The sequence below is a fragment of the Saimiri boliviensis genome, chromosome 1, assembly GCF_048565385.1.
Source record: "Saimiri boliviensis isolate mSaiBol1 chromosome 1, mSaiBol1.pri, whole genome shotgun sequence".
In the NCBI taxonomy this organism is placed as follows: domain Eukaryota; kingdom Metazoa; phylum Chordata; class Mammalia; order Primates; family Cebidae; genus Saimiri; species Saimiri boliviensis.
In genome coordinates, this window is record NC_133449.1 from 215336882 (window position 1) to 215363178 (window position 26297).

Consider the following 26297-nt stretch of genomic DNA (forward strand, 5'->3'; position numbering starts at 1 on the left):
TTGGCCGCATATACCTTCTGTACTATTTAATTCTGAAGCAACATTTTATAAGTGAAAAAATTAAACAGTTTTGATACGACTTGCCATGGAGGTGTTATTAAGTGATGTAGCTGTGATTCGTTTACAACGATTAAAAAAGTAAGCTAACATGTATGTTGTACACATAATTATGAGTCAGACACTATATTAAATGTTTTACATTTAACCTCACTGTAACACTATGAGGGAAACATGATTATATTTTACAAATGTGGAAAATGAGGCCCAGAGAAGTAAAATAACTTGTCAAGGGCTCATGGCTAGCTCTTAGTGGAGCCGAAGGGTCCTTTCTCTTATAGCACATCACCTACAGTTAGACTTGACACAAGGGCAGCATTGGTTATGGCCATTTGGAACATTCATAGTTTTAAAATACTTATTTTCAGTACTAGTTTTTTAAAAAGTATTTTCTGTTACATTTTGCTGATTATGGAAATTGATCTGTTTTTAAAGATAGTTATAAAATGTTCCTCTGAATGGAAACTGCAGTTTACCTTTTGGATAGCAGATCAAATTGGGTTCCTCAGAGGAATATTCAATCTTATTATATTGCCATGAATGTAGTTTTTATATAATTTCATTAACAGTTTTGGATTAATTGATTACATTTAAATTTTTATATTGTGGATGATGCACTTTTTTTCCTTTTAAACTGTAGGAGAAATGATTTGCTTTACTGTTCATGGGCACCCTGGGAAAAGCCATCTATTTTTAGTTTTAATGCCTTCCCTTTGGCCAGAGTAGAGCAGAATTAGATTTTAATAAATCATGATTTGATAATATGATTGTTTACTGGAGTGCCATTTATAGAGTATGGCTTCCAGACATTGATGACATCGTTTCATTTTAAAAAAGACCCAATTTTCCCCTTGAAGTTGCATTTTTAATTACACTGTAGGAAATTTGTAGATACTTTATAGATTTATATATTTGCACCTTCCTATCTGCTTGTTCCAAAAGAAAGACATTCTGACCTTGTAAATGGCACATGCTTACAATTTATTTTGAAAGAAATTTTAAGTTTTTGGAACTACCCAAAGATATTTTTAAAAAACATTAGGTGATAGGTAACTAAAACTAAATAGTTAAATTTGGCTAAATTTAATTCAGCAAACATTAGGTAACTGTAATGTATAAGGTGTTGTGTTTGGTGACATGAGTGAAAGATGACAAAACTTGATATCTGTATTCCTGAGGCTTGTATGCCATTAGCTGACTCAGATAAATTCATAAATAAGTCTAATGCAAAGCAGACAATAATAAGTACTATGGTGTAGGCATCAACAAAGTGCAGTGGGAAATTAAGATAAAAGGTTAATCCTGACTAGGAGGATCAAGGAAGTTCTCATGGAGTAGGTAGGTTTTGAGTAGAACTTAATTTATTGCTTTCATTCATTCTAGACTGTCTTCTGAAGATTGATGTCTATTTCCTTGAGCTCTTTAATTTTGTTGCCAATTTGGATAAACATGGCACAAATCCAGCAGGGAGGTCCAGATGAAAAAGAAAAGACTACAGCACTGAAAGGTATATACTTAATTTGCTTTTCCAGGAAATTTTCACTGTGCCTAACAAAGGTGTAGGAATATTTAGGTGACCTTCCATTCATTTCAAATCTAAAGTAAGAATATAAGTACCTAAAATATTTGCAATTATTTATATTCCTCACAGCAACTATTACTGCATCTGAGATGTATGTACTCAGAAAATAAATCGTGGAATTATGTAATTTTGGTTCTATTAGAATTCTTAATGCTTTTCTTAGTCAATACCATACATTTAATAAGAAAACTAATACATGTTTTGAATCAAGGCTAGTGCCCTTACCTTATGCTTGCTGGTTGAAATATCATACTGGATTAGGATAATGATCTGTCTGTTTCTGTATTCGTATTCTGTCTTTGTGGCATTGGCATTACTGATATTTAAATGAGAGGCCTTCCATTTAACATTTTAGAAGGAATCTGCCTTAGACATTGTTGGGGAATTTTGAATCCTAGAATTAAAAAAGAAATCTGCTATCTAAAGTAATTTGACTTCTAAAAGAAGTATCTGTTGTTGAATTGTGAGCTAGCTTGCTTGCTCTCTTTTCTCTCTGTCTCTCTCTGTCTTTCTCTTTCTCTCCCTCCCTCCCTCTTTCTTTTCTTTTTTGACAGTCTTACTCTGTTGCCCGGGCTGGAGTGCAGTGGTGTGATCTTGGCTCACTGCAGCCTCGACCTCTGGGGCTCAAGCGGTCCTCTCACTCAAGCCTCCCAAGTCGTTGGGATTACAGGTGCGTGCCACCACGCCCAGCTGATTTTTGTAAAGATGGGGTTTTCCTGTGTTTCACCGGCTGATCTTGAACTGCTAGCCTCAAGTGATCTGCCCGCCTTGGCTTCCCAAATGCTGGGATTATAGTTGTGAGCCACCACACCCTGCCAAGTTTTCTTCATTATCATATATTTCAATCTGTCTAGTGGCTTGTGCAAAATCAGATTATCTAAGTAACTTGTGCAAGTTTTCATAGTTGTTTTAATGGTGGAAAAACCTCTTATGGGTTTCCTAAATGTTGAGATACCAACTGTCTTAGTCCATTTTGTGCTGCTGTAGGAATACCACAGACTGTGTAATTTTAAATGAATAGAAATTACAGTTCTGGAGGCCAGGAAGTTCAATATCAAGGTGCTAGCATCTGGCGAAGGCCTGTTTGTTGTGTCATGCTGTGGAGTATGGGCCAACAAACAAAAGGGGCCAAACTTGCCCTTAATAATTGCAGTACTTTCACGTAAGAGACCAAAGCCCATGGCCTAATCATCTCTTGAAGGTCCTCACCTCTCAGCGCCGTATGGCAGTACCTAAATTTCAAAATAAATTTTAGAGAGGACGAATATGCCAACCATGGCACTAACTCTACCAGATAATAAAGTTGCCATTGACTTGTTTCATTGTAGAGTCTGTCTGGCCTTCAAGGGTTTCCAGATGTGCTTTGTAACAGATGCCCTAGCAGAATATGTACCATACAGTCATGACTGGCTGCTCTTTTGAATCCCTGGCTGTCCTACTCTGATGTTTCAGACTGGGCTGGATAATAAAGATGTCTCGAGAATCCCTTATATGACCTTCTTTTTCATTTTATCATGAAAGCCTGAAGCAGATGCAGGATAAAGCAACCACTTTTTTTGCTTGATTTGTGTCACCTTGTTCCTGGTTTTAGAGGTGATCATCTATTGAGAGAATGGTATAACTAACCCTAACCTACAAAAATGGAAAATGACTAAGGGGATTGCTTTCTTTAGGTTTTCTAGACCAAGTCTTACAAATGTGAGATACTGATGGCTTAGATTAGGTTGATAGCAAGGGGATGATGAAGAATGGGCACATTCTGTGACAGATTCTGGATATGTTTTTAAGGAGGGGATGACATGCTTTGCTGATTTATTGGACATGGGATGTTAGAGGAAAAACTCAGGTAACGCTGAAGGTTTTTGGCTGAAAGAGACCCAAGACGGGTGCCATTAATTAGATTTAGAAAGTGCCGGAAATGTTTGGTGGTGGTGGAAAGCAAAAATTAGGTTTTAAACATATTAAATTGAAGTGCTACTTAAACATCAGAGTGAAGATGTTGAGTTTGGGAGAGAGTTTGGGCTAGAGATAAATTTTGCAGATTCATTTACATAGAGATAATGTTTAGTCCTAATTGAAATCACTTGAGGTGTCAGTGTTGCTAGAAAAAAGATCTGAAGATTGAGCCCTGGGCACTGAGACCTTTAGGGTCAGGAAGCTGAGGAGAAAGTAGCAAAGGAGGCTGAAAAGTAATTTTTAGTAAAATAGGTTGAGAATCAGGAACAAGAGAGAGATCCTGAATGCCAAATGAAAAACTTAAATGGCAGTAATTAAAGTGATATGCTAGTGATGGGTCAGATTAGATGAGAATTGAGAATTTACTTTTGCATTTGATGATGTGGAGGTCATTGGTGACCTTTACAAAGAGCTGTTTAAATAAATAGAAATGAAAGCCTGATTGGAGAACTTTCAGTGGAGAATGGAAAGAGGCATTATACAGCAGTAAACAACCCTACAGATAAAGTTTTACCACATGTTTGTGTGCTGCTGGGAATGAACCAGCACACTCAGAATAATGGATGATTTAGGAGTGAGGGCAAGGAATATATGTCACAGTTTCCATCTAAATACACTTGCTGGGTTTCCACCTAGATAGATTTTGTGCATGTTCAGCCTTAATGTGAAAATTTATCTCCCAAGTTTATACTCCTGCAAGCAGTATGTGAGTTCAGATTGACTTTTGGAATTTTAGTGTTAGCACAGTGATGTTAAAAGAGTAGATAGGTTCTAGAGATAGAACTATGTGGATTCAAATTCAAAGTTTTCCTTCTTACCATGAGTAAGTTGCTTAACTTTTCTGAATCTTGTAACTATATGGATTCAAACTCAAGGTTTTCCTTCTTACCATGGGCAAGTTGCTTAACTTCTCTGAATCTTTCTCTTCATCTGTACTACAGGAATAATAATGCTGGGTACAAATGGTATTGTAAGTGTTAGGAGTAAACTGAAAATATTAGAAAATAAAATGGCAAATGCATAGTAAAGTACGCTTTAGAACAACTTAGAAAACTGATTTGTTCTAAACCTTATCCCTTTAATGGGAAGACAGTTTTATTCTTGAGTTGATTCAAAACTGGGCTCTGATATGTAATACAGTGAACTAATAATGATCACTCTCACCTATTCATTAGAGGATTTCAGAGTTACATGGCAAGATGCACACCTGGAGGTAATTTAACTTTTCACTAATCGAAAAGTGCTTCAGATAAGGCATAAATGGTAGAAAAATCTCATAAAATTATATTACGTAGTGGTAAGAAAAATGTCAGGTAAAACTCAAGATGATCAGAATTAAAGCAGTGCATTCTGGAAGAAAGTAGTTTGAATTAGTTTGCTGTAGTAATGGTGATAATGAAGATGGTAAGGAAGATGGTGATGACTGTTATCATTAAAGGAAAGCATACTATGCACCAAACAACCAAACAGTTATGTCGTCTCTTTTGGAGATGGCAATGAAGATACGCTTATAAAGATTGCTTGCATTTCTTTTATATATATATATATATATATATATATATATTTTTTTTTTTTTTTTTTTTTTAAAGAGATGGGGTTTCACCATACTGGCCAGGCTGTTCTCAAACTTGACCTTGTGATCCGCCCGCCTCAGCCTCCCAAAGTTCTGGGATTACAGGCGTGAGCCACCGTGCCTGGCCTGAATTCTTGCATTTTAAAAAAATTGCCTTTTCCCTTTGCCAGTTCTATAGGGTTTTAGTTTATCTACTGCCTCTTATTGATTTGTTGACCCTTTTTATCTGGATTTCTGAAAATATGTTCTGTATCTAGTTCTCTAGTTCTCTTAGTTTTTATTTACCTCTGCCCTCTAACCTCAGGCCCATTTGAAAATGCCTGCATTTTGCCATAGTGCCTTTATTAAAAATTATTCTGGACATTTATGTTGAGTTATTATGATCATTATTTGTGATAACTTAATGGTAATATCTTACATGGCTAATGGTACATCAAAACCAAGATATTAATATTGGTACAGTACTGTTAACTAAAACACAGTCATTATTAAATTTTTATTAGGTTTTATATGCAGTAGTGTGTGTGTGAGTGTGTGTGTGTGTGTGTGTGTGTGTGTGTGTGTTTGGAGTTCTGTACAGTTTGATCCAATGTATTGTCTTGTGCAACCATGACCACAAGCAATCAAGATATAGAAGTGTTCTACCACTAGCAAGTCCCTTTTGCTACCCATTTGTAGGCATGTCCCTAGCTGCCAACTTTTTCTCTGTCTCCTGGCAATCACAAATCTGTTCTCCATCCCTTTAGTTTTGTCATTTTGTAGATGTTATAGAAATGGAATCATAAGGTATGTAATATTTTGAGATTGGCTTTCTTCAATAAGCATAATGCCTTTGAGATCCATCCAAGTTTTTGTAAATATCAATAGTTCATTTATGTTTATTGCTAATATTCCATTGTCTAGATATGCCATTTTTTTAACCATTGACCCTGTTGTAGGACATTTGGATTGACTGCAGCTTTTGATTATTAGAAATAAATTTAATGTGCATATTCACGTATAAGTTTTTATGCAAACAGAAGTTTTCATATCTCTAGGTTAAATGCCCAAGAATGTGATTGCTGGGTCATATGGTAAGTGCATTTCTAACTTTATAAGCTAGTACTAAACTATTTTCCAGTGTGGCTGTACCATTCCCACCAGCCATGTATGAAAGAACCACTTTCTCTACATCCTCCTCAGCATTTGGTGTTATTACAGTTTTAGTTTTAGGCATTTTATTCGATACTTAATGTATCTCACTAGTGATGTTGACCATATATCTTTTCATGTGCTTATTTGCCATTTATACCTTGCCTCTGGTAAAATACCTATTCATATCTTTTGTCCATTTTCTAAATGGATTTTTTAAAACTGTTGAGCTTTGATAGTTCTTTATATTTTTTAGATACAAGTCTCTATTGGATATATTCTTTGTGTGCATTTTCTCCCAGTCTATAGCTTGTCTTTCATCCTCTTAACAGATTTTTCGTAGGGCAAATGTTTTTAAGTATGACAAAGTCCTGTTCATCAATTTTTTTCTTTTATAAACTGTGCTTTTAGTGTCATGTCAGAGAATTCTTTTTCCTAGCCCTAGTTTATGAAGGTTTTCTCCTATGCATCCTTCCAAAAGTTTTGTTTCACAATTAAATTACTGATCTATTTTCAGTTAATTTTTAAACATATATTAATAGGTTCTGTTTCATTGCTGATTTTTATTCTATTGAATTAATAAACTATATTTTACTTACTTATTTGCCAAATGTTAGACATTTGTGTTGTTTCCAGGGTTGGCTGATTATGAATAGTCTTTAAAAACATTCATCAACATGTTTTTATGTAGATATTTATTTTCATTTGTCCTGGGTTGATACTTAGGAGGAGGACTGCTGGGTAATATGGTATGTCTACACTAACTTTGTAAGAACTGGAAAGCCACTTTTCAAAGTACCTGTATTATTTTTCATTACCACCAGTAATGTATGAGAGTTCTCTTAGTTTGGCATCTGTATCAACAATAATATTGACAGATTTATTAACTTTTTTCCCCATTGTCACAGGTTTCTGTTTCTGTGTGGCTTTAATTTGCATTTTCCCAATGGTGAATTATATGCCATATAGACATCTTTCTTGTTAAAGTCTAGAATTTTGCCCTTTTTTTTTGTGTTCTTATTGTTGAGTTTTAAAAGCTCTTCGTAGATTCTGGATACAGCTTCTTTTTAACATATGTGATTAGTAAACATTCCCAGTCTTTGGATTGTATTTTCATTCTCTTTTTGTTTTGTTGATATATATTTGTACATATTTATGGGATATGTGTGATATTATGTTATATGCATAGAATGTGTAATGATCAGGTTAGGATATTTTCATTATCCATTTCCCCAAGTATTCATGATTTCTATGTGTTGGGAACTTTTTAACTCCTCTCTTTTAGCTGTCTTGAAATATATAATACTTTGTTGTTAATCCTAATCACCTGGCATACTATTGAACATTAGAACTTATACCTTCGCTCTAACTGTATGTTTCTAGCCATTAAACAAACTCTCTTTATTGTTTCCTCCTGTGCACCATCACCCCACACACTTCTGTGATAGCTATCATTCTACTCTCTGCCTCCATGAGATCACATCTTTAGCTCTCACATGAGTGAGAACATGCACTGTGTGTCTTCTGTACCTAACTTATTTCACTTAACACAATAACTTCCAGTTCCATCCATGTTTCTACAAATGACATCATTTTATTCTTTCTTATGTATGCATGATATTCCTTTCTGTATATATACCACATTGTCTTATGGTCAAATATTATTTCATTGTGTATATTATATTACATTTTCTTTATCCATTCATCCATTGATAGACACTTAGGTCGATTCCTTACCTTTGCTGTTATGGATAATGCTGCAATAAACATGCAATGCAATTATTCTTTAGATCAGGGGTTCCCAAACTATCGCCCACGGGCCGCATGCAGCCCCCGAGGCCATTTATCTGGCCCCTACCGCACTTTAGGAAGGGGCACCTCTTTCATTGGTGGTCAGTGAGAGGAGCACAGGATGCATCTGCATCCTGTGCTCCTGGAGTACTGTATGTGGCGGTGCCACAAAGCGCAGCGTCGCTCACGTACAGTACTACTTCTGGTGACGTGGGATGCACGCGTCACGGCTCCGGAAGGACATCATATGATGCACATCCGGTCTGCAGCTGCGGCGCCCCACATCACCGGAAGCAGTGTGAAATAACAGCAGAAGTAGGAAGAAAGGCAAACCATTACTACACAGTACAATGGCCCCCATACTCCCTCAAATGTACAACAACATAATGGCCCCTATAACCTCCCTTTGCCCAAAAGTCTCCCCCCACATTACTACACACCATGTTTCCCCAATTATAAGACCCTGTCTTATATTAATTTTACCCCCCAAAAGATGGGGGCTGTCTTATTTTTAGGAGGTGTCTTATAATAGGGGAAACATACAGCAGTGGGCTTCCCACAGAAGAGGCCCACCGCTGCTGCAGATGTCCAGGACGCTGTATACACAGTGTCACAGGCTGATCACCGCCATCCCTGTGTACAGCACTAGAGGTGATGCTGGGCCTATGACACTGTATACCGCTGTCTGGGATAGTGAAGGCAGCAGCGCTGGCTGTGAAAGGTGTCACACCTTGCATAGTCTGGCCGTCCAACGATCTGAGGGACAGTGAACTGGCCCCCTGTGTAAAAAGTTTGGGGACCCCTGCTTTAGATATACTGATTCCTTTTCTGTGAATAAATTCCCAGTCTTACAAATACTGTCTTATATGATAGTTCCATTTGTAGTATTTTCAGAAATGTCTATACTGTTTTCCATGAAGGTTGTACAAATTTGCATTCTTAACAACAGTGTATAAGAATTCCGTTTTCTCTACAGCCTCATCAGCTTCTGTTATTTTTTTGTCTTTTTACTAATAGCCATTCTAACCCGAGTGAGAGGATATCTAATTGTGGTTTTAATTTGCATTTCCCTGAAGATTAGTGAAATTGAGCATTTTTTAACATACCTTTTGGCCATTTGTATGCCTTCTTTTTATAAATGTTTATGTCCTATGCCCACTTTTTAATGGGCTTATTTTTTGTTCTTTTACCATTGAATTATTTGATTTCCATGTGTATTCTGGATTATTAGTACTTTGTTGGATGAATAGTTTATAAATATTTTCTTGCATTAAATAGTTTGTCTCTTCATTCTGTTGTTTTCTTTGCTATGCAAGAGCTGTTTACTTTAATGTAGTTCCATTTGTCTGTTTTTTGTTTTTGTTTTCTCAAAAGGCTTTAACCGTAAAAATCTTTGCCTAGGCCAGTGTCCTAAAGTGTTCCCCCTATGTTTGATTGTAGTAGCTTTGTCATTTCAGGTCTTACATTTAAGTCTTCAATCCATCTTGAGTTGATTTTGGTAGATGATGAGTATTGGGGCTCTAGTTTGATTCTCCTGTGTTTAGATATTTAGTTTTTCCATAATCATTTATTAAAGAGGGTATTCTTTCCCCAGTGTATATTCTTGGTGCCTTTGTTGAAAATCAGTTGACTGTAAATATGTGGATTTATTTATGGATTCTGTATTCTCTGTTCTGTTCCATTAGTCTACATGTCATTCATTCATTCATTGATTTATTCATTTATTTATTTTGAGATGGAGTTTCACTATTGTTGCTCATGCTGGGTGCAATGACTCGATCTCGGCTCACTGCAACCTCCGCCTCCTGGGTTCAAGCGATTCTCCAGCCTCAGCCTCCTGAGTAGTTGAGATTACAGGCACCCACCACCACACCCAGCTAATTTTTTTTTTTTTTTTTTTGCATTTTTAGTAGAGATGGGATTTCACGATTGGCCATGCTGGTTGGTCTTGAACTCCTGACCGCAGATGATCCCCCCACCTCAGCCTCCCAAAGTGTTGGGATTACAGGCATGAGCCACCGCACCTGGCCTTACATATCTTTTATTTTTAGCATGATACCTCCAGCTTTGTTCCTTTTGCTCACATTGCTTTGGCTATTTGAGCTCTTTTTTGTTTCCATATGAATTTAGTGGGTTTTTTTTTTTTTTCTGTTTTTGTGAGGAATGTCATTGGTATTTTAATAGGGATTGCATCGAATCTGTAGATTTGCTTTGGGCAGTGTGGTAATTTAATTCTTCCAATCTATGAGCATGGAATGTTCTTCCATTTGTTTGTGTCCTTTTCAGTTTGTTTTATTAATGCTTTATAGTTTTCTTTGTAGAGGTCTTTCACCTCTTTGGTTTAATTTATTCCTAGGTATTTTTCTTATAGCTATTGTAAATGAGTATGCCTTTTTGATTACTTTCTCAGCTCATTTGTTATTGGAATATAGAAACACTACTGATTTTTCTATGTTTATTTTATATACTGTAACTCTATTGAATTTATAAGATCTACAAGTTTTTTGGCGGAGTCTTTAGGTTTTTCTAGATACCAGATTACATCATCTGCAAAGGGACAATTTGACTTCTTTTCCAATTTGGATGTGTTTTTATTTTGTTCTCTTGACTGATTTTCCTGAAAAGGACATTCTGTACTATGCTGAATAGGAGTGATGAAAGTGGGTGTCCTTGTCTTGTTCCAGTTTTTAGAGGAAAAGCTTTCAGCTTTTCTCTGTTCACTGTGATGTTTGTTGTGAATTTGTTACATATGACCTTTATCATGTTGAGATATGTTTTTTCAATGCCTAGTTTGTTGAGTGTTTTATCAGGCAAGGTTGTTGAATTTTATCAAATGCTTTTACTGAGTCTACTGAGATGATAATATGGTTTTTGTTTTTCATTCCATTGATGTGCTGTATCACACTGATTGATTTGCATGTGTTGAACTATCCTTGCATTTCTAGGTAAGTCCTACTTGATTATGATGTATTATCTTTTTGATATGCTGTTGAATGTTTTGTTGAGGAGTTTTGCATCTATGTTTGTAAGGCATATTGGTCCTAAGTTTTCTTTTTTTGTTGCAATCTTGTCTGATTTTGTTATCAAAGTAATTCCAGCCTTGTAAAATGAGTTGGGGAGAATTCCTTCCTCTTCATATTTTTTGGAATAGTTTGAGGATAAATTGTGTTAGTTTTTCTTTGAATGTTTGGTAGAGTTCAGTAGCAAAGCCATATGGTCCTGGACTTTTCTTTTTTGGGAGACTTTTTATTACTGTTTGTTCTCATTACTCACAACTGGTCTATTCAGTTTTTTTTTTTTATTTCTTTCTGATTCAATCTTGGTAGATTGTATTTGTCCAGGAATTTATTTACTTCCTCTAAGTTTTCCAGCTTGTACAGTGGTTCATGATAGTCTGTTACGACCTTTTGTATTACTGTGGTAGTTTTAATGATTTCTTTAACATTACTAATATATATATGTTGAGATGGAGTCTCACTCTGTTGTCCAGGCCAGAGTGCAATGATGTGATCTTGGCTCATTGCAACCTCTGCAGTGATCCACCCGTCTTGCCTTCCCAAAGTGTTGGGATTATAGGCGTGAGCCACCATGCCCGGCAATCATTATTGATTTTATCTCCCTCTTCTGAGTGTGTGTGTGTGTGTGTGTGTGTGTGTGTACCTGTACGTGTGCACTTAGTCTGGCCAGCTGTTTATCAGTTTATCTTTTCAAAAAGATAAAGATAAACAAAATTCAAAAAATTCACCTTTTATTTTGTGGATTTTTTTTAACCTGTATTTCACATTAATTCTGCTCTTTTTATTCCTTCTAATTTGGAATTTGGTTTTTTGTTCTCTTGTTCATTGAGATGCATCCTTAGAATATTTGAAATCATTCTACTTTTTTGATGTAGTCATTTATCACTGTGTCATTTCCTTTTAGCCTTGCTTTTTCTGTTTTGTATAGGTTTTGGTATGTTGTGTTTGATTTTCATTTGCTTTAAGATAGTTCTTTATTTTTTCATAATTTCTTCCTTGACTCAGTGCTCATTCAGAAGCGTGTTTAGTTTCCACATATTTGTACATTTTCTCTTTATTAATTCTCTTTATTGATTCTTCTCTTTATTGATTCCATACATGATACAACTTTTTTTTGTCAAAATTTGTTGAGTCTTGTCTTATGACCTAACGTATGGTCTATACTGGAGAATGTTTCATGTGCTGATAAAAAGAAAATGTGTACTCTGCAGCTCTTAGATGAAATGTTCTATAAATGTCTGGTCCATTTGATCTAATGTATAGTTTAAATCTTCCTTTGGTAATATTCTGGCTAGATGATCTGTCTAATGCTGAGAGTGGAGTGTTAAAGTCCCTATTATTTTATTGCAATCTATCTTTCCTTTTAGATCTAATATTTATATCTGGATACTCCATTGTTGAGTGTATATTTGTTTAGAATTGTTATATTCTCTTGCTGAATTGATTTTTTTATCATTATATAATGACCTTCTTTGTCTTTTTTAAAAACTGTTTTTGACTTAAATTCTGCTTTAGCTGTTGTAAGTGTAGCTACTCCTGCTTACTTTTAGTTTTCGTTTGCATGGAATATCTTTCTTTTTTTCTTTCTTTGGAGACAGAGTCTCACTGTGTCACTCAGGCTGGAGTGCAGTGACACAATCACAGTTCACTCCAAAATCCACCTCCTGGGCTTGAGAGATCCTCCCACCTCAGCCTCCTGAGTAGCTGAGACTACAGGCTCGTGCCACCATGCCCAACTAATTTGTGTATTTTTTGTAGAGATGTGGTTTCACCATGTTGGCCAGCCTGGTCACAAACTCCTGAGCTCAAGTGATCTGCCTGCCTCAGGCCTGCAGAGTGCTGAGATTACAGGTACGAGCCACTGTGCCCAGCCAGAATGTCTTTCTCCATCCCTTTACTTTCAGTTTATATGTGTCTTCACAGGTAAGTTGTGTTTTGTAGTCAGCAAATAGTTGGGCCATGTTTTAAGATCCATTCAGCAAGTCTATGTCTTTTCTTTAAATTTTTTTTTCTCTCCCACAGCCGCCCAGGCTGTAGTGCAGTGGTGCCATCTTGGCTCACTGCAATCTCTGCCCCGTGGGTTCAAGCAATTCTCCTGCCTTAGCCTCCCAAGTATCTGGAACTACAGGTGTACACTGCCACACTCAGCTAGCTTTTTTGTATTTTTAATAGAGATGGAGTTTCACCGTGTTGGCTAGGATGGTCTTTAACTCCTAACCTCGTGATCTGCCTGCCTCAGCTTCCCAAAGTGCTGGGATTACAGGCGTGAGCCACCATGCCTGACCAAGTCTATGTCTTTTATTGAAAGTTTAATTCATTTGTATTTAAGGTTATTATTGATATATGAGGGCTTATTTCTATTATTTTATTTATTGGTTCTTACTGCATTAATAGCCTTTGTTATTTTTTTTCTTTTCCTCTTATTATTTATCATTGTGTTTTGGTTGTTTTCTATAGTGGTAACATTTGAGTTCTTTCTTTTCCTAATTTGTGTGTTTCCTCTAACAGTGAGTTTTACACTTTTGTGCTTTTATGTGATGCTAGATATCTTCCCTTTGCTTCCAGGTTTAGGACTCCGTTAAGCAATTCTCTTACATCTGGTCTAGTGGTTATTAATTCTCTGTTTTTGCTGTCTGGGAAGGACTTTATTTCTTCTTCACTTAATGAAGGAAAACTTTTCTGGGTATAGCATCCTTGGATGGCAGTTTTCTCTCTCAGCACTTTGAATATATTATCCCATTTTGCCTTGGCTTATAAAATTCTGTTGAGAAATGTGCTATTCGTCTGATAGAAGTTACCTTCTAAGTGACTGGATACTGTCCTTGTGCTGTCTTAGAGTTCTTTCTTTGACTTCTGACAGTTTGGTATGTGATGGAGAAGATATTTTTACATTTTATTTGGGGATTTCTGTGCTGCTTGTATCTGGATGACTAAATCTCTTTCTAGATGTTGAAAGTGTTATTAATTCATTAAATAGGGTTTCTAACCATTTTGTTTTCTCTTTGCCTTCTCAGATACCACAAATTCAAGTATTTTATAGCCTTATGAGTGTTCCATATGTCACATAGCCCTTACTTATTGTTTTTCTTTATTTTTGTCTGATTGGGCTATTTCAGAAGACCCGTCTTGGGGTTCTGAAATTCATTGTTCTGCTCAATCTAGCTTATTATTGAAGCTTTTGAATGCATTTTGTCTTTCATTCAGTGACATCTTCAGTACCAAGATTTCTGATTGGTTCTTTTATATCTATCTTTTTGGTAAATTTTTAATTCATATCCTGAATTATTTTTCTGATTTCTTTTTATTGCTTTTTTTGTATTTCCTTGTATCTTACTGAGCTTCTTTAAAATGAATACTTTAAATTCTTTTTCTGGGAATTTCTAAATTTCTCCTTGATTGGATTCTGTTGCTGGAGAGTTATTGTGCTCCTTTGGAAATACCATTTTTTTAAAATGTTTCTTATATCTTTAGACTGATATCTGGGTATCTTGTGTGACAATCAGTTGTCCAATTTTTTGAATTTGCTATCATAATGGATGTTTTTTTTTTTCTTAAAATGTATCTATGGTGTTGGTTGATTAGAGTACTTTGGCTTTGATTCTGAGTGTGTGCAGTCATGTTATCTCTGTATGATTTCTTCAGCTGTAAACCACATTAGTGGTATCAGTGGCTTAGAGTACAGTTGTTAGTGGAGGCTGGGGACAGGGATACCAGGTAGGCTATTCCTTGGGCTGTGTTGGTGGCACAGGCACAGTGTGTCTATCTTTATGTTCCAGGGAGCTGTATGCTGGCATTGGTGTTGGGTATTCTAGGTGGCTTATTCGTGTGCCTATAGTGGCACCAGTGGGTCAGGCCAGTGGATGGGTTCTCGGGTCTCTGAACAGTGGGTTTGGTATGGGCTATGTTAGTAGCAGTGGTAAGACTAACCTTTGAGTTCCAAGTAGTTCATTACTGTCTTGGTCGTAGCTATGACAGGCTAGGCAGGGCAGTACCCAGGCCTACAGGTTGACATGTGTGAAGTTTACCACTGTGTTCATAGCAGCAGTTGGGTGGGCCCATTCTGAGGCTTCCAGGAGGAGTGCTTAGGTGACAGCAGTGGTGGACTGGTGCTTGGAAATCCCCTGGCCCCTGGGTGGCATGCTTAGGCTTTTGCTAGGGGATGTGCCAGGCCACGTGGACCTGTCCTCTTCCTCCACCTGTGGTAGATGTAGACCTTGGCTCTGATAGGCAGGGATGGGGTTATTTCTAGGTTCTGCAGTGGAATGCTCAAATAGGGACGGCAGTGGTTGCATGACAGTCCTATACTAGAGAGGGTGAAGTTGCTTTTATTGGCTCTAGCCATAGATAAATGACTGGATTGCATGCTTTGCTCATGCTTTTGCTTCAGTGGCAACAGCCTGCTGTGGAGTTGCCATGGGTAGGGGAATGTATCCTCAGGACTTGTGAAAATGTGCTGTGGCTTTGCTGCTTGGGGCAATGGGGTTGCTGCTAATGGCTTGCATTTTTGCCCAGGTGGCATTAGCCAGATGCAGCAATTGCTGTAGGCAGGTGACGTCATTGGCGGTCTAGTGATATGGAGATGTGGGGGCTGTTGGCCCCTGGGGACAGAAGGCAGTTCTGTAGGAGCTGGACTCTCAAAATGGCACATTACTGTAGCTGCTTGGGACTCAGGAGTTGTGTGTGGCTCAGCATAGCTCCTTCTCTAGAACCATGACATTGCACTGTATTCAGTAATCTTCCTACTTTATTCTCAGGGCCCATGGAGTTTGAGAAACTCCTGCATGGCTAGGATTGCAGGAGTCTGGTGGTAATTTAGGCTGCTGGTCTTTTAGCTGGTCTTTAACTTATCCTTTTCCTACAGTGGGGAGCCTCTCCAGGCTCCCAGCTGATTTCAGCTAAGCAGGCTGCCTCCTCTCCCTTTTCTTCCTTGCTTTGGGTGTTTCCTGTCACTTTTCTGTTAAATTAGAATATTCCCTCTTCGATAATCTGTTTGAAGTGTGATTACCTACTTGCATTTTGGCTCCTCTTTGTAGATGAGATGAGTACCAAATACCTCTAGGCAGCTGTGTTAGAGCATCTCCCCCTCATTTTGAATTAAATGCCATGTGAGGTGTGAGATACAGGTTGAGGTTCATTTTTATCATTTCGATGTCCTCTTATACCAGCAACATTTGTGAAGAAGACTGTCTTTTCATGTTTGAATTTTTTTTTCACACGTGTCAACCATAAATTAGGCTTATTTGGACAGTCGTTTGAGTTATTTTGTTTCACAGATCTATGTGTTTACTAATATCATACTCTCTTAATTACAGTAACTGTATAGTAAGTTAACATTGAACAGAGTGATTCCTCCTCCTTTATTCTTTTAGAAAATTGTTTAGCTCTTCTAGGTCATTTGCCTTTATATATACCTTTTAGAATATACTTGTCTGTATCTGCAAAAATTTTACTGTGTTTTTGATAGGAATTGTATTTAAACTTTTAGATACATTTGGGGAGAATTAGTATCTACCGTATTGAATCTACTAATCCATGCACCTGATATATGTATTTAAATCTTCCTTGATTTCTTTCATTAGCACTTTGTAATTTTCAGCTTGTAAGTCCTATATGTGTGTTATTTGATTTACATATAAGTATTTTAATTTTGGGGGATGATTATAAATGGTGTTATATTTATAATTTCAGTTTCACATGCTTATTAATGGTTTATGAAAATGCAATTAAGTTTTATATGTTGATATTATATACTGTGATCTTCCTGAACTTGTATGTTTGTTCTAGGTTTTTTTGTGGATTCCTCAGGATCTTCTTTGTAGATGGTCATGCCATTTGCAAATTGGATAATGTTTCTATCCAATCTGTTTGCCTTTTATTTCTCATTATGGCCTGTTGACTAGGACTTTCAGTACTATATTGAACAAGGATAGTGAAGATGAATATTCTTTCTTGTTTTCAACCTTGGGGGAAAATGATTGTCTTTCACTATTAAGTATTATATTAGTTGTAAGTTTTTTGGTAAATGCTCTTTATGAAGTTAAAGAAGTCCCTTTTATTAAATGCTTGCTGGGAGGTTTTAAGCATGAGTGAGTGTTGAATTTTGTCAAGTGCTTTTTTTTTTTTTGGCATCAATTGATAGGGTCATGTATTTTTTTTCTTCTGTAGGCTGTTGAAATAGTGGATTACATGTCAAGTTTTTGAATAGTGAACCATTCTGTCATAAGTCCTATTTAGTTCTGATGTATATTTGTTTTTATATATTGCTGGTTTTGAATTGTTAATATTTTGTTAAAGATTTTTGTGTACAGGTTCATTAGAGATATTGAACTGTGGTGTTCTTTTTTTGTACTGTCTGTCTAGAATTGATATCAGGGTAATACTGATCTTCTAACATGATTTAGGAAATATTCACTTCTGTTTTATTTACTGGAATATGTTGTGTAGAATTGGTACTAATTTATTTTCAAATATTTTGTCCAGTGAAACTTTCTTGTCCTGAAAAATTTGTTTGGGAGATTTTAATTACAAATTTATTTTCTTTAATAGTCATAAGACTATTTATATTGTTTGTTTTATATAGGGTGAGTTTTAGTAGTTTGTAGTTTTTTTTTTTTTTTTTTTTGAGGCAGAGTTTCGCTCGTTACCCAGGCTGGAGTGCAATGGCGCGATCTAGGCTCATCGCAACCTCCGCCTCCTGGGTTCAGGCAATTCTCCTGCCTCAGCCTCCTGAGTAGCTGGGATTACAGGCATGAGCCACCATGCCCAGCTAATTTTTTGTATTTTTAATAGAGACAGGGTTTCACCATGTTGACCAGGATGGTCTTGATCTCTCGACCTCGTGATCCGCCTGCCTCGGCCTCCCAAAGTGCTAGGATTACAGGCTTGAGCCACTGTGCCCGGCCAGTAGTTTGTAGTTTTTAAGGTCTCATACCATTTCATCTAATTTATATAATTTATGTATATAGGATTGCTGCTATTATTCCCTTCTTGTTCTTTTAATCGCTGCAGTGTCTGTAGGGATATCCTCTTTTACTGTTACCTATTAAAGAGATTTAACAATGAGAAATAAATGATTTTATTTAGTCATATAATTTTCTTTTGAAGTACATATTATTTCTTTATGTGAATACATATTTCTGTCTGGTATCATTTACCTCAGCCCAAAGAACTTTCTTATCATTTTGTGTTGTGCAGGCTTGTTGGCAATAAATTCTTTCAGCTTTTCTGTTTCTGAAAAAAAATCTTAATTTCTTCTATTTGAGATGCTTTTGGTTGGCATAGAATTTCAGGTTGATGAACTTTTTTTTGTTTAGTTGAAATATGCTGCACCATTGTCTTCTTGTTTGCATAGCTCCTAAAAAGTCTTCTGTTATCTTTGTTTCTTTTTTCTCTGTCTGCTTCTAAGATTTTATCTTTTATTTATTTATTTTTTTATGAGATGGGGCCTTACTCTGTCACCCAGGCTGGAGTGCAGTGATGCAATCTCGGCTCACTGAAACCTCTGCCTCCCGGGTTCAAGTGATTCTCCTGCATTAGCCTCCTGAGTCGCTGGGATTACAGGCTCTTTATGAGGGATCTGCCCCCATGACCCAAACACCTCCCACTAGGGATACCTCCAACATTGGATGTCACATTTCAACATGAGATTTGGAGGGGACAAACATCCGAACTATGTTACTTCCTAACATTGATTTAATGTTTGAACCTACTTAAAATACATTAGACAATGTGACATTGTTACATTGGTCAATGATTTTCTTCATTTTTAAACTATTATTTTTCTCTGCCTCATTTTGTATAATTCTGCTGTTAGATTTCAAAGTTCATTGATCTCATCTTCTATAATTATATTTGCTGTGAATATTTAACAGTCTATTTTAAATTTTAGTTAGAATTTTTTATATATATAGAAACTTAAAGTTCTTCCAATTCTCACTTTGATATATTAATGATTAAACTTTTTTTTTTTAACATACAAATCACATTGAAATAGATGTCTTTTCTGCTAATTCCTGTATCATTTCTTGGTTTATTGATTGATTTTCTTCATGCTTATGGATCACAATTTTCACCTTTTTACATGCCTTATAATTTTTCATAGATGCCAGATATTGTAAATTATACATTATTGGGTGCTGGATTTTGTTCTATTCTTTTAGAGAATAAGTTGGTGCTTAATTTTTGTTTTGCTTTGCTTTTTGGTATTCTTTCTTTTTGAAATGGAATCTTGCTCTGTTGCCTAGGCTGCAGTGCAGTGGCATGATCTCGCCTCACTGCAACACGCACCTCCCAGCTTCAAGCAAGTCTCCTGCCTCAGTCTCCCAAGTAGCTGGGACTTCTGGCGCATGTTGCCACGCCCGGCTAATTTTTTATATTTTAGTAGAGACGGGGTTTCACTGTGTTGCCCAGGCTGATCTCGAACTCCTGAGCTCAGGCAATCTGCCCGCCTTGGCCTCCCAAAGTGCTGGGATTACAGGCGTGAGCGACCGCACCTGGTTGCTTTTTGTTTTTCTTTTAAAGAATGTTGGGCTTTGTTCTGACAGGTATTTATATTATTTGTATCTTTTTTTTTCTTTGAGGCTTATTTTTTAGTCTTTGATTTGGCAGTTTTAAAGTCTCCTTTCTCTAGGACTAATTCAGCCTTCTACTGGGGTAATATCCTACTGAGAACTCTGTCTGGTGGTTCAGTTATTATAAGGTCTTTCTGTTCTGACTGGTGGGCATACGTATTTGCTGCCTTGTGTGTACTTCGGGAATTGTTCAGCCTATGCTTTCCCTGTCCTTGGGTAATTTTTTTTCCTCCTGTATGCATGGATAAATAGTCAAAGACATGAGTGAATCCATCTGAAATTCTGCCCTGTAGTCTATCTTTCTAAACAGTTTCCTCTGCCATCCTTCTCTGCTTCCAAATCCAGCCACCTTGGATTATTCAAATTCTGATCTCTGTCTCATCTCCTCAGCAGGATCTTCATTCTTTGTTTGGGTTCTTCCTTCCTGCTGGGCCTTAAACTGTCTCCACGCAGTAAGCTAGGGCATCAAGGGGTTTATGTCATTTATTTCCTTTTCTCTCAGTTCTGGCTGCGTGTTGTCCAACCTCTGAAACTATTCTTTTACATGTGTCTTCCTGCTTTCCAGTTGTTAAAGGAAAATGAAAATAATTTGGGTCCTCTTATTCTATTTTAGTGAGAAGTAGAATTCCAGTAATGTTTTAAATACCCTTTTAGCTAATACAGTTTTTAAAAATAAAGATGCCAAATGGTACTTTTTTTATCGTGGTGAAATAGACGTAATGTAAAACTTATCGTTGTTAAATATATAATTCAGTAGCATAAAGCATTCACATTGTTGTACAATCATCACCACCATCCATCTCCTGAACTCTTTGCACCTTGCAAAACTGAAACCCTATGCCCATTAAACAATGACTCGGTATTCCCCTCTCTGCCCAGCCCTTAGCAACCACCATTCTACTTTCCGTATCTATAAGTTTTATGACTTTAACAGTCTCATAAATGTGCAATCACATAATATTTGTCCTTCTGTGTCATCTTATTTCACTTTGCAAAATATCTTCAAGGTACATGAGTTTTGTGTAAGAATGTCTTTCTTCTTTAAGGAAAGATTTATTACAAAGAATTGACTCACATAATTATGGAGTCTGAGAAGACTCAAGTTCTGTAATCAGCATGCTGGAGACCCAGGAGAGCTGATAGTAAAGTTCAAGTCAGGAGAACTGATGATGTGAGTTTCAGTGTAAATCTGAAGGCAGAAGACTGATTTCCCAGCTTGAAGATATAGGCAGAGAGAGTGACTTCTTTACTCAGCGTTGTTGCACTATATACACTTTCATCCAGTTGGATGAGACCCACACAAATTGGGGAAGGAATCTGCTTTACCAAGTCTACCCATTCAAATGTTAATCCCATCTAGAAACATCCTTACAGTTACACCCAGAATAATATTTAATCAAATACCTGGTTACCTTATTTCTCATTCCCACATAAAGTTAGCCATCATGCCATTCACCCATTTATGTACACTTGGGATACTTCCACCTTTTGGCTAATGTGAATAATACTCCTATGAACATTAATGTACAAGTATATCTGTATGAGTCTCTACTTCCTTTTGGGCATGAAATGATATTTTTATATATGTGTTTTATATGCTTAGTTGAGATTTAAAATTCTAGTTACTGGATCACTTTAATCACTAGAGCCATGCTTTTAAAAAAAACAGTCATGTCACATCTCATGCATATTTAGGTTATATGGATTCAAATCTATTATATTTTATAGGTGATAAAGAGATTTTCAATGGAAATCTTTCATTATACTCGATTTTTGTATAATCTGCCTTTGGAACCCAGTCTCAGGGTAAAACGCAACTTTAGAGTATTGCTTTTTTTTTTTTTTTTTTTTTTTTGACAAAGCAGAAAAATAATTTCTGACAGTTCTTTTCTATATGTCTTATCAATGCTAAGGAAATAAAAAATTCTGTATCAGGTTCTCTAGTTGACAGAAAAAATTGAGAAACGTCTTTTTACTTAGTTGTTCATTTTATCATTCAAAGGAATGTTTTGAGCAAAGCCAAAGCACATTTTTGTATTCATAACTGTTTATTCTATATAATGGGAGAAAGGGGGAGCTAGAATATTATAGCATAATATAGAATCGGTATGGTGATTTTGAAAGAGCACTGAGTTCTGTTTTGAGAGATATGTTTATTAATCCCATCTACTACTAAGCTATGATTTTAGACAAACCTTTTTACCTGAGTTCATTTTCTTGTCTGAAAGTCAGTGAAGATGATAATACTTGTTACTGTTTCATAGGATTGTGATGATCAAATGAAGTAATGTATATGAAGTGCTCTGAAATCTTTAAAGTGATATATAGATGTTAAGGCTGCATTTTATGGACTAAGCTGACAGGTACAGAAAAGAGCTATTAGAAGCAACATGTGCTCATGTATGGACAGTTTCTATGTCTGATTAAAGACATTTGTAAGTTTTGAATTGTAGATGACTGTGAAGTAAAGAAATCTCATTTTGCCCCAGAACCTCAATTCACTGGAAGAAGTAAAGTGAGAATATTCTAGCCACTGCAAGTCAATTTTTGATATTAAAACCCTTCTATCTTTATTTTGAAAAGATTTATAAGGTGGTAAGAACTTTACTAATGAGAAGAATTGTCAGCGTATGTCCCTTTTTAAGGCCAGTATATGCGACATTTTCGTCTTCCTAGAGTTTACGAACATTTTTTGTATTGAGAATGGTGTATTTTTGTGTGAGTTGAATTTGATATAACAGTTTTTAAAGAGTACTAAACCGTAATTCTTTTAATGAAGCTTTTGATGGCTTGTTTTTGTGTTCTACAGAGAGAGGTTAGTGACTAGAGGTAGACAGAATACTTTTTCTCTAGCATATTTTGATGATGTTCTATATAGAAGGATTTGTTATATTTCTGTGAGAGGCAGAAATAAAGTGTTATTTCTGAGATAACTTCTTTTGTAGGAAAGGTTTGCTTCAAAACATATTGTAAGAGCTTTTGTCTTCAAAACTTGAGTTAGAATGAAGAAGCTAAAAACCTAACCTTTATTTCTTGATTAGACAAAAATGATTTCACATCTGTTTGGAAATGAGTAAATTTGAAGTTTTAAGTTTTTTGTGTGATTTTAGAAATGACTCTTTGATGACAGATAGTGAGAACTTTTGTTTCATCCTACAATATGAACCTAAAAGATATTAAATGCTTGTTGACAGACTGATTCTAGGGCTGATACAGGAAAGATACAAGATGAGGCTGAAGCATCTTTTAATAGTAGAAAGTAAGGAAGTACACAAAAAGCAAAAGGACAAGAGCATGTCAAAAGGACACAGGAGGTATCTGAATGAGCTTACAATAGTCACGGCTGGAACAATTTGAGGAGCAAAATACATGATGTAGTATTGAATTATAAACTAAAGTATACAATAAGTGTCCACAAGTCCATGCTGATATAAATGTTATTGAATAATTGTGTAAATGGATGAGGAGAGATCAGTCTTCCATACAGAATAATTACAATAATATATGTAGATTTTTTTTTGCTGTAGGAAGTAGAGCATAATTCCTCCTCTTTCTTTGAGGGCAGGCCAAACATAGTTACCTCCAAAGAATAGATTATGGAGAGGGAAAAACAGTAACTTTATAGTGGAGAAGCCTGGAATATAGTACCTTAATCAAATAATGAAGGTTAGCATCTTTGGTGATGTCCTGTTGATAATCATGTTTCCCTTGTCATGATCTGTTGAGAATGGCAGTTGATCTCAATGATATTCTTTCCAGAAATCATAACCCTAATCTAATCAGAATGAGGAACATTAGATGAACCCAAATTGAGGGTCAGTCTGTAAAATATCTGCCACATAGTCCTCAAAACTGTCAAGATCATGGAAAAGAAGGGAAGACTGAGAATTGTCACAGACCGTAGAAACTGGGGAGAGATAATAATTACATGTAATGTGGTGTTCTGAATGGAATCCTGGAAGAGAAAATGAACATTAATGGAAAAACTGGTGAAATATGAATAATGCCTGGGCTTTAGTTAGCAGTAATATACAAATATTGGTTTATTCATTTTGGTAAATGTACCATGATATTATAAAATATTGCTAATAGGGTAAAGTGAGTAAAGGGTATAATACACTCTTCACACTGTCTTTCAATTTTTCCGTCAATCTGAAATTACTGCAAAACTCGGCCATGCGTGGTGGGTCATGACTATAATCCCAGCACTTTGGGAGGCTGAGGTGGGCAGGTCACTTGAGTCCAAGAGTTTGAGACCAGCCTGGGCAACATGGTGAAACCTTGTCTTTATGAAAAATACAAAATATAACCCGGCATGGGGGCACCCACCTGTAGTCCCAGCTACTCAGAAGGCTGTGGTGGGAGGATCATTTGGGTCTGGGAGGCAGAGCCAAGATTGTACCACTGCACTCCAGCCTAGGTGATGGAGTGAGACTTCATCTCCCCACGCCCCCCAAAACAAAGAAAAAGAAAAACTCCTTGACAGAGTTTTGTTGGTTGGTTGCATGGAATTGGAATCAAATGATGTGAAGAATAGAAACTATTTAAACTAATTTTTGCTAGTTAGCATGTTTTATTTTAACAATTTTTCCCCTAAAAATGGAATGATATGTTATATTCATACTATATATTTATAAGTTTCTTCATTAACCATCGTTTCAGTTGTATATAAATTTGATGACTTTTTAAAAGTCATATTAATGTCTGAAACTTTTAAATGAGATTACTTAGGTGCAAATTCATAGCTGTCTGTTTTGAAGGGAAGAACTTAATAGTTTAATATAATGATGTGTAGAATCTGAGTTGTGGTTGTTTTTAGAATTATGATTTTGAAAGTGCTTATGTTAATATTGTGCTTGATCATACTACAGTATTTTGGGAATTCAGTTTAGTAGCTTTATCAGTTAAAGCAACACATAAAAATTAATAGAACAAAAGAATACTTTAAATTAAAATATCTTTGTTACAAACTATGAAAATGAATGTAAGTAAATTTCATATTATTTGTTTTCTAGATTTATTATCAAGGATAGATTTGGATGAACTAATGAAAAAAGATGAACCGCCTCTTGATTTTCCTGATACCTTGGAAGGATTTGAATATGCTTTTAATGAAAGTAAGTGGTATATCTACATATAGTATATGCAGCATTTATTTAATAATGCTTATAGAATAATAAGACATATTATTTGCTACTTTTAAAGACCAAGTAGAATGTTTTCTGTATTCTTTTGAGAAGTAAGGACGTATCCTTGCATGGTGAAATTCTTCATTCAAGTGAAAGAACCAAGTAATAATTTCCTGTAGTTGTCAAGTTATGTAAACTAACGGTCATGAATTTGATTCAGCATATGCATTTCAACCTTGAGTGTTCAACTCCATAGTTGACATGCATAAGGATAAGAGCAGTTTGAACTCCTAATTAAATTATAGAGAAAGATGCTACTGTTTCACATATTACTTAAAAGTATCTGACAATAATTATCTGTAACAATGTTTTAAAGTAGTTTTCCATGATATTTCAGGCAACATCCATGATTTTTCAGGCAACATCCTTGTTTTAAAATTTGTTAATTCAGTTCTGAATAAAATAACCTTTACACTTGGGATGTGGAGGAATATACTATAGATTGCAAGGATATTTCTGGAACAGAGAATCATGATTCATTGAATTAATAATACACTGTTACACTTGAAGGGTAATGTTATTACAGGGTAGGTGCATTTGAGTTGTAGTTTTCTATTGGTTGTTCTGTATTAACTAAATTGATGCTTTGTCATCATTGTATTAGTGGATATTCCTTTCCAGTATTAGTTACAGATAATAAGACTTATGGTGACAGTCATTGTGTACTAAGATGTTTAGTTTAAAATAAGAGACTAGAAACTTTGATCTTTTCTCTGATATTAAATTTTAGAGTTTTTAGTAAAATTATTTTATGCCAACATAAGTAGTAATATTTGTTGCTTGGAGGGGAAGAGTAGTTTAAGCAATTGGCCTGTAGTGTGTTTTTCTCCTGATTATCCTGGGAACAGGGGAAAATCCTGTCCAGGGGCTGAGTGGCTTGGTCTTTTCTCCTTATAAACATGCTGATAATTAACTCACTTAATAAATTAGACTGTCCAGACACGGTGGCTCATATCTGCAATCCCAGCACTTTGGGAGGCAGAGGTGGGTAGATCACTTGAGGTCAGGAATTCAAGACCAGCCTAGACAACATAGTGAAACCTCATCTCTACTAAAAATTTAAAAATTTAGCTGGGCATAGTGGCATGTGCCTGTGGTCCCAGCTACTTGGAAGTCTGAGGCTTGATAATCACATGAAGCTGGGAGGCAGAGGCTGCAGTGAGCTGAGACTGGGTCATTGCACTCCAGCCTGGGTGACAGAGCAAGACTCCATCTAAATAAAAATAAAAATAAATGTAGACTAATATTTGCTGTGAGGATTCTTTTTCTATAGAATACTTTGAACAGGATAACTGGTTTTAGATAGGAGAAATGTTTCTCTGAAGAATATCACATATGTAAGACAACTCTTATGCACATAAAATGCAAACATCTTATAACCCAGATGCTCACCAGGGTGTGAGGTTACCTGTATGCATCACATAGAGATCT

The 26297-nt window shown here is 36.0% G+C and overlaps 1 protein-coding gene across 19 annotated transcripts in view; it reads left to right on the forward strand.

Annotated features, from left to right (window-relative positions):
• The window catches only part of ARB2A (ARB2 cotranscriptional regulator A), a 505249-nt gene that overhangs the window by 38124 nt on the left and 440828 nt on the right, over positions 1–26297 (forward strand). For 16 of the 19 annotated variants that reach the window (XM_003920753.4, XM_010340429.3, XM_074383608.1 and 13 more), the window contains exons 2-3: positions 1441–1564; positions 24693–24794. In XM_003920753.4, coding sequence (XP_003920802.1) covers positions 1459–1564; positions 24693–24794 — 208 coding nt within the window. In that variant the 5' untranslated portion in view covers positions 1441–1458. Of the gene's footprint in view, positions 1–1440; positions 1565–2193; positions 2310–12660; positions 12959–24692; positions 24795–26297 lie in introns of those variants that run through there. The other 3 variants (XM_074383651.1, XM_074383576.1, XM_074383667.1) reach the window with 3 other exon arrangements.